Below are 15,501 nucleotides of genomic sequence, written 5' to 3'. Positions count from 1 at the left end.
CTTTTCTTAAAGTCTGGGGTCACCTGTCCCATGTTCCAGCCCCGTTGACCAATGTAGTTATTATTCCCGTAGTATATAATAGTGTTGTCACTTAGAACATATTCCTTTCGCTCTGATTCATCAGCCATATAAACATCATCATCTAAAAAAGAAATCACAAGGTTAGTATGTTTGACATATACAGTAAAACCTTGGATTGCGAGCATAATTCGTTTCGGAAACATGCTTGTAATCCAAAGCACTCGTATATCAAAGCAAATTTCCCCATAAGAAATAATGGAAACTCAGATGATTCATTCCACAACCATTTATTCATAAGTCCTTCAGTTTATAGTCCATATAAAAAGATTGTAGCAATGTGATAGGTTGTGTAACCATTAAATGTCCATCCAAAAATAGCCGCTTCCACAAGGTGATTAGAAGCAAAATCCAGCAGGAGCTACAGGGTATCAAAGAGAAGAGAGGCGCCTCTAAGTGTAGCAATATGGTTCCATTTAATGAATGTTCAACATTTAGCAACTCACATGGTTGATGAATAAAACAGGCACATCTAAGTATGCAGGCATCCGGGGTAAAGCTGTCCACATAGACTATCTTCTGCACCGCCGGCTGCCAGTCTGTAATCCTGACCGGGAACACCACCCTGGAGTAAAGCGATCTGAAAGCGAGGGGCAGCGTGGAAGGGATGATGTCGATGGCGGTGTGGAGGATGGTCTATGTGGACAGCTTTACCCCGGATGCCTGCATCCTTAGATGTGCCTGTTCCAATCATCAACCATGTGAGTTGCTAAATGTTGTTCCTTCATTAAATTTAACCATATTGCTACACTTAGAGGCGCTTCTCTTCTCTTTTATACTCAGCTGTGACTTGAGGCTACTTGTATATCAAGACATCGCTTGTATATCAAGTCAAAATTTATTTGAAAATTTTGCTTGTCTTGCAAAGCGCTCTTAAACCAAATTACTCTCAAACCAAGGTTTTACTGTATATATTTAGTATATTTCATGTTCATCGTATGATACACAGTATTTTGGAACTTAATGCTTTGCAGCAACATTTATTGGCTTGTAAAGATAGGCTAAAGCCTATCTGAAGTCCATTTCAGTGAAGCCATGGGGCTTCAGCCCCATTCACACCTAATATCCCCTGAGTGATCTCTGAATGCTAGTTTTCGCACATTTTTTTGCGCATTTTTGTACATTTTTGTGCAATATACACCCTTCTTGGGTGTAGAGCTTTACATGTTTTCTTATCATGCATTTTGGCACATTTGTTGGGTGTTTTACTGCACACAAACATGCACGCCTGCTTGCAGCATTTGGGGTGCATTTTTGGAACGTGCAGATGTGAATGCAGCCTGAATCTTTTCTTCCAGTGGTAGGGGTGGGCAGTTTTTCAACTTGCTCTCAACAACCCTTACATAATAATGTCTGAGCACAGATCAGTGCAACACTACTTTTAGCCCTGATGTGATGACATCTCACCGGAGTTGGTCCTGGACAACCTGGTCTTGTAGGAAGTGAGCTGAATGACATTGGCCATCATCCAACTTAAGACTGCTGGTAACTAAAGGTAGAGTATTGCGGAGGAGAGATTAAATAAATTGTGCATTCATGGGATTGTGACAGGCTCGTTATGTTAATTCATCTGGTGAGTTTCCACTGCATGCGGGGAAGATGGAGTGAAGCACCGAGATTTCATGTTTGCTATCATCCCAGGTGTTCTACTTCTTTCTACTTTTTAAAGCATTTGGATAAAGTACTGCACTATCAATTTTTTCTGTGGATTTTTTCACTGTATGGTGGAGAGACACAAGCACTCATCAGTAGCAGCAAGCTCCTTTTGGAGACCCACCCAGGTATCTTCATCGTTACATAGAGTCATTTGCATTTTTGGTGAGTGGCTATATATTTTTGAATAAGGACGTTCACATTTGACACTTTATGGACTTTTCTTGGGTATCATAACCCTAATGTGGACTGTTGCTCTGTTATTAGGTGTATTATGAGTTATATATGAGCGCTGCATTTTTGTTGTATATATTTTAATGTTTTTTCTGAATGTACATGCCTCTGTAGGTCAGTGTAACTCCTTGGCATGCCTTGGTTCCAGGACAGACTAAGTTTTGTTTGTGTGCCAAAGTTACTTCACCCAGAGCCGGCCAATCAAGATAGCTAAAGGTACCAAACCCAAAGAAGACCAGGAAGAGATATCAGAGCCAGTGGGGGAGCTCAAAAATATTTTTTTCTGGAGTGGAGGTGAGCTTACAGACTTTAGTTCCATGTTAAAGCGGGAGTAAACTCCCTTGGTTGATTTTTACCTATAGGTAAGCACAGGGCTCTTTTTTCTCAAAGAATAGGTGCAGGAACCCCCCCCCCCCCTTTCTGTCACTGCTTGTCTTTACCCCCTACCCACCTCCGAGCACCAACCCTTGGTTCCACCCCTTACTCTAGCACATTATGGCTTAAACTGCCCCGGCCGGGCCCGATAGTTTTTTTGCGTTCTCAGCAAACATTAAATAATTTGAATAGAGATTTGAGAAGAACTAGATTGTTTTCTTTACATTATTGGATGTTTTAATTGAACATAGGCCAACTTCTTGTTACTTTGAAAAACAGGTCTGTAGAGTGCTCCCATTTAACCAATCCCAGAAGCCAAATGTCGAGAAAGCACCTGGTTTAAAAATCATTGATTAGTTGCCCACTCACGACATTTATACCTAGATCAGTGTATCTTTTAATGAGTTAGTAATCTGTAATAGGTTACTCACTAAGCTCTTACCGTTGGCCCATGGGTTGAAGAGTAGAGTAAATCCTGGCAGCTTATGGGATGTATATCCTTTAGAGAAGAAGCGGACACTCATCTGATAAGATCCAATGATAGCGTTAACAGGAGGTGTGATCTGTACAACCAGAGAGTTTGAGGTGGTAGAGTTGGAAAATGCCCTCCATTTCCCTTTAGCAACTGTTTTTTTCGATAGAGAGAACGTGGCTTTTGTTCCTTTGGCAACATTAGGGGATTTCCCTTAAAGAAACAACATCATATATACAATAAATGTATGGTATAGCAAATGTTAATCTCTCTATTCCAATCCAGAGGGGCTAAACCTTACCTAGAGATGGCTAAGCATTACAATGAGAAGGATGGGCGAATAGTTCAAAAATGCTTATTTTAATTGTTTTTATCATATTAAATGCTTTTCATAGTTTTAATATATTAATAAGGGCTTTAGTTAGGAATTATCAGCATACAGTTCAAAGTGCCATCATTGGTCAGTGTATTGGGTAAAAAATTGGCACATGTACATAGAATATGAATTCATTTCTATGCAAGGCTTTGTATCTCTGGATTGCAGAATAGCACTTATCTTTTACCGTAGCATATTTTGCTTTCCAGTGTTTTTAAGGCCCCTTTGGCCCATGACATGTTTTGCATGTGAACAGCCTAAACCTTGCTACATATAACAGTCTCTAGTTTGCAATTTTTTTTTCTTTCTCCAGTCTATCAAAATGCATGGGTCAGTGGCAGGGGGAGCAGTAAAAGAGAAAAAAGAGGATTTAGTTTTTGACCGTTCACAAAAAGTCAAAATTTGCATATTAGTAATAGTCTTATTTAGTTGGCATTGGCTGCACATTATAGAAAAAGAAGGGGTGCCTTTGGAGCAACTGGTAGAGCAAATTATTACAATGATAGTATCACATTTATATATTTGGGGAAAAGAACAGTTCATTTTACAGAAGTCCATTGAACATGATTTGTATCTAAACTGGCCACATAACCACAATCAACTTTTAGGCAGATCGCAAACCCAGTGCTGTCCCTCTGCACTCTGTGGTTTATGTAAACCCGATCACTAAAATCCTATATAATTTTAACCTAAAGTAATTTCCATATTTTAAATCTGCAACTTTCAATAAAATAATAGGTGGTAATCCTGCCAAAATTTGGTACCTTCTGCTATGTGGTGACAATGCTGTATCCCCTGTCTCATAGTTTTTCTGCATGCCACCTTGTCAACCATTTTTTCAACGGAGAATACAGGTAGCTTTGCTGACACACATTGCACAGACATGAACTACAGCTGTCACCAACAAAAAACCTTCCCTGAGAAATGCCATGTAGCCATCACTGAAATGCAAGTACACATGAAGTGCCTGTAAAGAGCCTGCGGGAGATCAGCAGCACTGAGATGCAAAAAAATTATAAAAAAATGCGAAAACAAGTATTTTATTCAAAATGGCAGTTGTTTATGAAGCTACTTTAGCAAACCTAAATTAATTTAGTTAGAGCTTTAATCTACTTTGATTACAAGTTGTCTCCTCTTTGACTCTATACTCTTGCAAACATAAAATTCATGCATATGTGTTAGGCAGTATTTTATGAAAATAATTTGAGTATGATAAATGGAACAGCATTGCTAATAATTATTTTAATTTTCATGTAACGGTTTGGAATTTGTCGAACGCATATTAACTAATAATCAGAGATGTATAGTAACTAAGTAGAACTACTTCACTACTGTACTTAAGTACCGAAAGGCGGTATCTGTACTTTCTTGGAGTATAATTTTTTTCTCCTACTTCAACTTTTACTTCACTACATTTTTTCGATGATTTCAATACTTCTACTCCGATATTTTTTTCTTGTGCTGCATAGTTACTCGTTACAATTATAAAAATGACCACTGCCAGAACAGTAGATGGCAGGTTTCATGAAGTTCAAAAAAATGTGTATAATGTCATGTGTAAGTGTCGGTTCACACTATGGCGATCGGACTTTGGGGGCGACCTGTGAAGTCGCGTGCACCGCGACTTCAGCGTGACTTGCACGGAGTTCACATAATGGAGGTCAATGCAAGTCGCTCCGATGTCGCCCCGAAGTAGTACAGGAACTATTTTCTAAGTCGGAGCGATTAGAACAGTTCCCGTAGCACTGAATGGACCGCGACTTGTCAGGCTGACAAGTTGCGGTAGTGTGAACCGGGACTAAATCAGCACATACGAAAATAAATGCTACTGTATGTATAAATAAAATGGTCTACATATCTGCTGTTAAGGGGAAAGAGAACCTCCCCCAACCAAGGAGAGTCACAAGCGTACATAGACCTTTTTTCAGGTAAGAGGCTGATTTTGCTTTTTTCACTGGAAGTTGAGAGCACAGGTTTTGCAGTTTTGTTTCACTGGAAGAGTCTATTTGGATATTATTTTGCACTTACCTTCATCAGTCTGCACCTATTATTTGGAATAGCACCTGTTTGATTCCTGCACCTTTGAAAATATATTCATCTTGTTTTGTCACATATATATGGTATTATGGCATTATATATATATGGACTTTTTATTGACTTTGATTTCATACACTCTTCCTTTATTTCATTATTGGAATATATTATTGTATATCACATTGGTTTATATATGATTTTGCGCACCAATAACCGGTGGAGAAAAAAAACATGCAGGGAAGAGAAGGAGGGATGCTTTAAAGGGGAAAGGGAGGGACATACTTTATCTGTTTTTGTTTACAAAAAGTTACAGCCAAAGGAAATGTGATTGTCCTTTAGGTTAATCATTTGAAATAATAAAAAACAATATGATGTTCAAACTTTTGACTTCTTTCTTTTATAATTACATAACACAGTACTTGTACTTTGAGTAGCAATTTTTTTTTGAAAACTACTGGTACTTTTACTTTCAGTACTTGAGTAGCAAAATTAAAAAAAAAAAACTACTTGCAATACTTAAGTACAAAAAATGTTGAATACTTTAGTACTTCTACTCAAGTCACTTTTTGATAGAGCACTTCCACTTCTACTCAAGTCACTTTTTGATCGAGCACTTGTACTTTTACTCAAGTATGGGTTTCGAGTACTTTATACAAGTGTGCTAATAATGCACTCTGCATTTAAATCCCAAAATGTCTTACCTGTTTCAACATCAAAAGTAACATTGTCATTAGTTTTCAGGGCTCTGTTGAGAGAGATAGTCATCTGAAAGGCTTGTCCTCTTCGTACAATGAGCTGCTTGGAGATATAGGCACTGGTGCGATGGTCAAGCTTGTTCTTTGCCGTATGAAGATCAACACTTTTCACATAGAGCATGTCTGGGGAAATATATGGCAACATTTAACATCTAACCTTGTCTGTATTTTATCCTATGGCTATCTCCTCTCCAAGTCCTTTTTTAACAGCTAGAGAAAAATATATAGATGGTGCTTTATCAACCAATTAGATTCCAAATGTTGTTTTTATCTTTCAGGTCAAACATGAAAGCAAACCTCTCATTGACTAACCTCATTTATTTAAGGCTATATGTAATTTAAAACAAAGTGCATTTATCCCTTTCCCCTAAACCAAGAGTCTCCAAACTTTCTAAACAAAAGGCCAATTTACTGACCCCCAGACATTGGGGGGGGGGGGGGTCACACTGACCTCAGAGAATCAACAATACCCCAGGATCAGTGGGACTTAATAATGCCTCAAGCTTGCAAGTTTAGTGCCTATAGTCATTAGCAGGAGGAATAATGCCCTATCATTGGTATTAGTGGGAGGAATAGTGCCCAATCATTGGTGTGTGGAAGGAATAGTGCCCCATCATTTGTGTTAGTGGGAGTAATAGTGCCCTATTGTTGGTGTCAGTGGGAGGACTGGTGCCCCATCGTTGGTGTCAGTGGAAGAAATAGTGCCCCATCGTTGCTATTAGTAAGAAGACTTGAGCTCTATTATTGGTATCAGTTGAAGGAATGCTGAATCATCGTTGGTATCAGTGGGAGGAATAAGGTTCCATAACTGTTATCAGTGGGAGGAATAGTGTCCCATCATTAGTATCAGTGGAAGGAATAGTGCCCTATCATTGGTATTAGTGGGGAGAGAAGGGAGCATCAGTACCTCCTTTTTGGTGTCATTGGGAGGAATGGTGCCCCATCGTAAGTGTCAGTGGGAAGAATATTGCCCTATCATTGGTGTAAGTGGAAAGAATAGTACCTTTTTGTTGTTTTCTCAGAGGAATAGTGTCCCATAATCAGGGTCAGTGGAAGGAATACTGACCATTATTTTATTATTCATGTAAGTGGGGGAAATAGTGTCCTATCATTGCCCTATCGTTGATGTTATTGGCAGGAACAGTGCCACATGTCATTGGGAGGAACAGCTCTCAAAGGGCCAGTTAAAGGGAATCAAAAGGCCGATCATAACTGCCCTAAAATAATCTTTTTCACCTACCCCCTTCACAAATGCATCCCGATTCCCAAGGCCTCCGCTATTGGTGCACATCCAGTGCTACAAGTTTCACTGTTTTGGCCACACCTGCACATTACAGCCCAAATACTTTCATAGAGCTGTGCAAATAAACTAAAGAAAAGAAAAATGACCAGTTTTGACCCTAACCTTTTCCTCTTATACGCTGAAAGAGACTGCAGAATCCTCATAATGCTAAGATATTAGGTGCTCCACTCCATCAACACACATTGTACAAAGGCTTTATTAACATTAAAAAATGCACGCAAACACATACCCTAAATAAAACAGTGAAAGCAGATACAAACTCGCTCCCCTTTAACTTTTCCATAAGTGTAGTTCATAGCATGCATGCATGTGTAATCTGTAAATGAACTCAGAAGTATCAGAAATCAATGTATTTCAAACACTTATATGATAATCCTTTTTAGATTTAGTAAGCACCATCAAATAAAGCTATTATCTGGTGAAAAAAGTCCAGAATTACTTCCAGGGCAGTTCATATATCATATCACAGTTATTGTAACATCCATTCCACAAGATAACTAGTAGTTCCCAACTTCCCCCTTCCTCTTCCCAATGTAGGTTTCAGTGGAAGTGTCCCATACATCCGATGGGGCACAGTGGTCAGGAGGAGGACATGTACGTTTATGACCAACCTGGGTCATGCCCAGAGTGTCAACTCCCTATAGATGTTACAAAATAGAGAGAGAGACCACCACACCTCTCTCACGCAACAGCTATAAAGATGATAATCCTCTTGCTAGGATAGTGAAGACTTGCATTGATTAAATATGCATTACAGTCACACACCTGGGGTATCCACCATCTCAAGCCAATAGGGTGACTAAAGGTTTTTCAAAACATATTTGCCCCATAAAATTTCAAAATAGTTGTCAGTCCCAAATGATAACTTCTTTCAGAAGAGGGGGGGGGGGGGCAGCATATTGTAGTTTAAAGTCCTACCTGACTGATTTTGCCAGCTCCACTCAGCTTGCCTCTGATGCAGCTGTTTAAAATACATTGGTTCCTGATACTTTTGAGTTAATTTAGAGATACAGTGTTTACACATGCATGCATGATATGAACTACACTCATGGCATAATTGAATGAGGGGGTGGGTTTTATTTGGGTTTTTTATGTGTTTGTGTGATTTTTTTTTTTTTTTTTGTTCATAAAGCCTTTGTACAATGTGTGTTGGTGAAGTGAAGAGCTTAAAGTGATTGTAAAGCTTGAATTTCTTTTTTTTTTTTTACTTACCTGCTCTGTACAATGGTTTTGCAGAGATCAGTCCTGATCCTCCTCTTCTCGGGTCTCCCGCTGGCACTTCTGGTTTCTCCACCCCCCGCAAGTACCCCCATAGGAAGTTGTTTTCCATGGGGGAACCCATGCATGCTGGATCCTGAGACGGACTGTTTTACATCTATTCAGAAACACAGCCTGGCTTAGGTCAGGCTGTGCATGTCTGCCTTGGAAGAAGAGCTGCTGCATACATGCACAGCGCTGGACTGAGATCAGGCTCAGATGAGTATTTATGGGGGCTGGGGGGGGAACCACTATTAAAAATGTTTTAACCTTAATGCAGAGAATGCAATAGGGTAAAAAAACTTTTACCTTTAGAATAACTTTAATCTGTTAGCATTTCAAGGATTCTGCAGTCTTTTTCGGATAAGAAGAAGAGGGTAGAGTCCAAATTGGCTCATTTTCTTTTCTTTCGTTTATTTCGGCCGTCACTAAATGGCGGCCCGCGGTCCACTGGCGGCCCGCACGATGCTTTCACCCAGACCGCGAGGCCGCCTCCTGTATTCATTCAATGGTTTGCTGGGACTGCGGGTGTCCCAGCAACCAGTGACGTGCTGTGTGTGCGCTGCGGCTCCCGGACGGTGTCCTGTCGGGCCGCGAGTAGGGGCGTGACGTCACGCGCGCGCCCCGCCCCCCGCTCCTGACTGCGGCTCCCATTCAGCCAGGCAGCGAGTTGGGGCGTGACATTATGTGCGCGCCCCGCCCCCCTGCTCGCGGCTTCTGGCTCGGCTCCTGGCTCCAGGTATGTGGAGCACAAGGGGAGAAAGCAATGTGGTCATAGCTGCACTTAAAGCTGATGGGAGTTTTTTAAAGTCTGCCGATTGATGGGCATATTTTGTAGTGCTCATTAGAGTGCCCCATAAAAAAAAATGTGCCCATCAGAGTGCCCCCTAACATAAAATGTGCCCATCAGCATGCCCCTTATTTTATGTTAAGGGGCACTCTAATGAGCATATTTAATGTTAAGGGGCACTCTGATGGGCATATTTTATGTTAAGGGCCACTCTAATGGGCATATTTAATGTTAAGCGCAACGCTGATTTACACGTTTTGTTTTGCCCATCAGAGTGCCCCCTAACATAAAATGTGCCCTTCAGAGTGCCCCCTAACATAAAACGTGCCCATCAGAGTGCCCCTAACATAAAATGTGCCCTTCAGAGTGCCCCCTAACATAAAATGTGCCCATCAGAGTGCCCCCTAACATAAAATATGCCCATCAGCGTGCCCCTTATTTTATGTTAAGGGTCACGCTGATGGGCCTATTTTATGCTGGGGGGCACTCTGATGGGCACATTTTATGTTAGGGGGCACTCTGATGGGCACATTTTATGTTAGGGGGCACTCTGAAGGGCACATTTTATTTTAGGGGGCACTCTGATGGGCATATTTTATGCTAAGGGGCACTCTGATGGGCATATTTAATGCTAAGGGGCATGCTGAGGGGCATATTTTATGGTAAGGGGCACTCTAATGGCCATATTTTATGTTAAGGGCAACGCTGATTTACACGTTTTTTTTTTGCTCATCAGAATGCAACCTAACATAAAATGTGCCCATCAGAGTGCCCCCTAACATAAAATGTGTCCATCTGAGTGCCCCCTAACATAAAATGTGTCCATCTGAGTGCCCCCTAACATAAAATATGCCCATCAGAGTGCCCCCTAACATAAAATGTGCCCATCAGCGTGTCCCTTATTTTATGTTAAGGGTCACGCTGATGAGCAAATTTTATGCTAAGGGCATATTTTATGTTAGGGGGCACTCTGATGGGCACATTTTATGTTAGGGGGCACTCTGATGGGCATATTTTATGTTAGGGGGCACTCTAATGGGCATATTTAATGTTAAGGGGCACTCTAATTGGCATATTTTATGTTAAGCGCAACGCTGATTTACACGTTTTGTTTTGCCCATCAGAGTGCCCCCTAACATAAAATGTGCCCTTCAGAGTGCCCCCTAACATAAAATGTGCCCATCAGAGTGCCCCCTAACATAAAATATGCCCATCAGCGTGCCCCTTATTTTATGTTAAGGGTCACGCTGATGGGCCTATTTTATGCTGGGGGGCACTCTGATGGGCACATTTTATGTTAGGGGGCACTCTGATGGGCACATTTTATGTTAGGGGGCACTCTGAAGGGCACATTTTATTTTAGGGGGCACTCTGATGGGCATATTTTATGCTAAGGGGCACTCTGATGGGCATATTTAATGCTAAGGGGCATGCTGAGGGGCATATTTTATGGTAAGGGGCACTCTAATGGCCATATTTTATGTTAAGGGCAACGCTGATTTACACGTTTTTTTTTTGCTCATCAGAATGCAACCTAACATAAAATGTGCCCATCAGAGTGCCCCCTAACATAAAATGTGTCCATCTGAGTGCCCCCTAACATAAAATGTGTCCATCTGAGTGCCCCCTAACATAAAATATGCCCATCAGAGTGCCCCCTAACATAAAATGTGCCCATCAGCGTGTCCCTTATTTTATGTTAAGGGTCACGCTGATGAGCAAATTTTATGCTAAGGGCATATTTTATGTTAGGGGGCACTCTGATGGGCACATTTTATGTTAGGGGGCACTCTGATGGGCATATTTTATGTTAGGGGGCACTCTAATGGGCATATTTAATGTTAAGGGGCACTCTAATTGGCATATTTTATGTTAAGCGCAACGCTGATTTACACGTTTTGTTTTGCCCATCAGAGTGCCCCCTAACATAAAATGTGCCCTTCAGAGTGCCCCCTAACATAAAATGTGCCCATCAGAGTGCCCCCTAACATAAAATATGCCCATCAGCGTGCCCCTTATTTTATGTTAAGGGTCACGCTGATGGGCCTATTTTATGCTAAGGGCCACTCTGATGGGCATATTTTATGTTAGGAGGCACTCTGAGTGGCACATTTTATGTTAGGGGGCACTCTGATGGGCATATTTTATGTTAGGGGGCACTCTGAGTGGCACATTTTATGTTAGGGGGCACTCTGAAGGCACATTTTATGTTAGGGGGCATTCTGATGGGCATATTTTATGATAAGGGGCACTCTGATGGGCATATTTAATGCTAAGGGGCACGCTGAGGGGCATATTTTATGTTAAGGGGCACTCTAATGGCCATATTTTATGTTAAGAGCAACGCTGATTTACACATTTTGTTTTGCCCATCAGAGTGCAACCTAACATAAAATGTGCCCATCAGAGTACCCCCTAACATAAAATGTGCCCATCAGAGTGCCCCCTAACATAAAATGTGTCCATCTGAGTGCCCCCTAACATAAAATGTGTCCATCTGAGTGCCCCCTAACATAAAATATGCCCATCAGAGTGCCCCCTAACATAAAATGTGCCCATCAGAGTGTCCCTTATTTTATGTTAAGGGTCACGCTGATGAGCAAATTTTATGCTAAGGGCATATTTTATGTTAGGGGGCACTCTGATGGGCACATTTTATGTTAGGGGGCACTCTGATGGGCATATTTTATGTTAGGGGGCACTCTAATGGGCATATTTAATGTTAAGGGGCAATCTAATGGGCATATTTTATGTTAAGCGCAACGCTGATTTACACGTTTTGTTTTGTCCATCAGAGTGCCCCCTAACATAAAATGTGCCCTTCAGAGTGCCCCCTAACATAAAATGTGCCCATCAGAGTGCCCCCTAACATAAAATATGCCCATCAGCGTGCCCCTTATTTTATGTTAAGGATCACGCTGATGGGCCTATTTTATGCTAAGGGGCACTCTGATGGGCATATCTTATGTTAGGGGGCACTCTGATGGGCACATTTTATGTTAGGGGGCACTCTGATGGGCATATTTTATGTTAGGGGGCACTCTGAGTGGCACATTTTATGTTAGGGGGCACTCTGAAGGCACATTTTATGTTAGGGGGCATTCTGATGGGCATATTTTATGCTAAGGGGCACTCTGATGGGCATATTTAATGCTAAGGGGCACGCTGAGGGGCATATTTTATGTTAAGGGGCACTCTAATGGCCATATTTTATGTTAAGAGCAACGCTGATTTACACGTTTTGTTTTGCCCATCAGAGTGCAACCTAACATAAAATGTGCCCATCAGAGTACCCCCTAACATAAAATGTGCCCATCAGAGTGCCCCCTAACATAAAATGTGTCCATCTAAGTGCCCCCTAACATAAAATGTGTCCATCTGAGTGCCCCCTAACATAAAATGTGTCCATCTGAGTGCCCCCTAACATAAAATATGCCCATCAGAGTGCCCCCTAACATAAAATGTGCCCATCAGCGTGTCCCTTATTTTATGTTAAGGGTCACGCTGATGAGCAAATTTTATGCTAAGGGCATATTTTATGTTAGGGGGCACTCTGATGGGCACATTTTATGTTAGGGGGCACTCAGATGAACATATTTTATGTTAGGGGGCACTCGGATGGGCATATTTTATGTTAAGAGCAACGCTGATGGACACGTTTTGTTTTGCCAATCTTTCTGAGTCATAGCAAAGACTTCAGATTCGGACCTCGGCCCAAAGAAAATTTTAGCAACCGGACCTCCTTGAATTTTAATTCATTACCCCTGGTTTATTTGCACTTAACTTGAACAGTTACTCCCCACTCCTCGGAATATTCAACTTATATAATTTGTTGGACCTAGAGGATTTTAGGTTTATTTTGTTTTAATAGAGCTGTGTACTGAAGCTGGAGACAAAAAGAGACAGCTATATAGAAAACTATGAGGCTGTAATGCACAGATGCGGCCAAAAAAAAACACCAAATATTGTGGCCACTGGTGGAAAGGGAAGGTTGGTTGGGTTAAGTCATAAGTCATGTAAAGGGTCAAAAGGGATAAGTGTACCTTGTCTTGAATGCACTTATTCTTGGGGAGACACAACAGAAAATGAGAGGACATCTAATCATCCTTTAGACAGTTGTCACTACATCAGAAGACTCCCCCTCTCTTTCTGTTCCGGTGACAACTGTAAACTTTTAGATTTCCCATTACTTTTTGTCCTGGTAATAATAGTCACCAGAAATACAAGCAAGGATAAATCTCCCCAGTGGGGTCCCAGACAACAACAAAATCTTGAGAGAGGTTGTAACTCCTCACCACTATATCCCAAACTTAAAAATAAGTTGAGGCTTTTTTTATATACATTTACATAAATATAGTCAATTCCCTTTATCTAAAAAAATAAAAGAATGGTATAGTTTTATGTATAGTATATACCATTTATGTTTGTGAAAGGTTCCTCTTTTTTTATATATTTTTTAAATTAATAAAATAGTAAATATTATATATGAATATTTTATATTAACTATTTTCAGCCAGAGGATGGAGGTCTATACAGTTGAAGGAACTCAGTGAGGGATCTTTCTGCAGCAATTGTACTAAACATAGACTTGAATAGCAGACACTCTCCCTTTCCTTCTGAGAATTGTGGTAGCCTGGCTGTCATGCTGAGGTGAGTATTTATAGGGAGCTGGGGGGGAACCACTAATACATTTTTTTTTTAATTAATGCAGAGAATGCAATAGGGTAAAAAAACTTTTACCTTTAGAACAACTTCATTCTGTTAGCATTGCAAGGATTCTGCAGTCTTTTTTGGATAATAAGAGGAAGAGGGTAGAGTCCAAATTGGCTCATTTTTCTTTTCTTTAGTTTATTTGCACTTAACTTCAACAGTGGCTCCCCACTCCTCTGAATATTTAACTTATATCATTTGTTGGACCTAGAGGGTTTTAGGTTTATTTTGTTTTAATAGAGCTGTGTACTGAAGCTGGAGACAAAAAGAGACAGCTATATAGAACATTATGAGACTGTAATGCACAGATGCGGCCCAAAAAACCCACCAAATATTGTGGCCACTGTTTCGAGGTAAGTATGCATTGATGGAAAGGGAAAGTTGGTTAGGTTAAGTCATAGTAAAGGGTCAAAAGGGATAAGTGTACTTTGTCTTGAATGCACTTATTCTTTAGTATATAAAGCCAGAACATCTTTGGTGGTAAATAGAGTAGGATATGGTTAAAAGCGCTTTTTTTTTGTGTCATGTTGGGGAGACACAACAGAAAGTGAGAGGACATCTGACAGTTGTCACCACTCACAAGAACTCCCATGAGAAGACTCACCCTCTCTTTCTGTTCCAGTGACAACTGTAAACTTTCAGATTTCCTATCACTTTCTGTCCTCGTAATAATGGTCACCAGAAATACCAGAAAGAATAAATCTCCACCAGTGGGGTCAGACAGCAACAAAATCTTGAGAGAGGTTGTAGCCCCTCACCACTATATCCCAAACTAAAAAATACGCTAAGATCCTAGCTAGCTTCGGGTTTGGCCCCAACTTTGTCTCATGGATTAAACTTCTTTATGGGAATCCTACGGCTAGAGTCCGCACTAATTTATCCCTGTCGGATAAATTCCCTCTACTGAGGGGCACCCGACAGGGATGTCCGTTATCCCCGGCCTTGTTTGCCTTGGCTTTGGAGCCGCTCGCGATTATGTTGCGGGCGGACCCACAACTCCGAGGCATTAAAGTGGGGGTTATTGTAGAGAAGCTGTCCTTATATGCAGACGACACCTTGATTTATTTGGCTGACGCTTCCACTTCATTACATAGGGCCCTACAATTATTCGACATCTTTGGTCGTTTTTCAGGTATACGTATTAATTGGTCTAAGTCTGTCCTTTTTCCACTACACCCATCGGTACCTTTAATTGATACTCAGACACCGTTGAAATGGGTACAGGATATGGTGTATTTAGGTATCAAAGTGGGTCCAACATTGGATGTGTACCAGCAAAATAACATCGACCCTTTAGTTTCACAATTAAATAAAAGGTGTGCGTCATGGCGCATGCTTCCTTTGTCCCCGGTTGGTAGAATTAATTTATTAAAAATGAGTTATCTTCCGAAATTTCTGTATTTTTTTCGTAACTCCCCCATTGATATGACTAGAACCTTTTTTTCGAGATTAGATAGTATGGTA

At 40.9% G+C, this 15,501-nt stretch overlaps 1 protein-coding gene across 1 annotated transcript in view; it reads right to left on the bottom strand.

Annotated features, from left to right (window-relative positions):
- LOC309567157 (protein-glutamine gamma-glutamyltransferase E-like) overlaps nucleotides 1-15,501 on the bottom strand; it is a 63,686-nt gene that overhangs the window by 45,703 nt on the left and 2,482 nt on the right. Inside the window, exons 2-4 of the mRNA XM_082272504.1 lie at nucleotides 5,924-6,100; nucleotides 2,783-3,025; nucleotides 24-142 (exon numbers count right to left, since the gene is read on the bottom strand). Coding sequence (XP_082128630.1) covers nucleotides 24-142; nucleotides 2,783-3,025; nucleotides 5,924-6,100 — 539 coding nt within the window. The remainder of the gene's footprint in view (nucleotides 1-23; nucleotides 143-2,782; nucleotides 3,026-5,923; nucleotides 6,101-15,501) is intronic.

Source organism: Pelophylax lessonae (assembly GCF_965119305.1).
Source record: "Pelophylax lessonae genome assembly, chromosome: 11".
NCBI classification, from domain to species: Eukaryota; Metazoa; Chordata; class Amphibia; order Anura; family Ranidae; genus Pelophylax; species Pelophylax lessonae.
The sequence above is the reverse complement of the archived record's forward strand: the minus strand, read 5'-3'. Positions and strand labels throughout refer to the sequence as shown.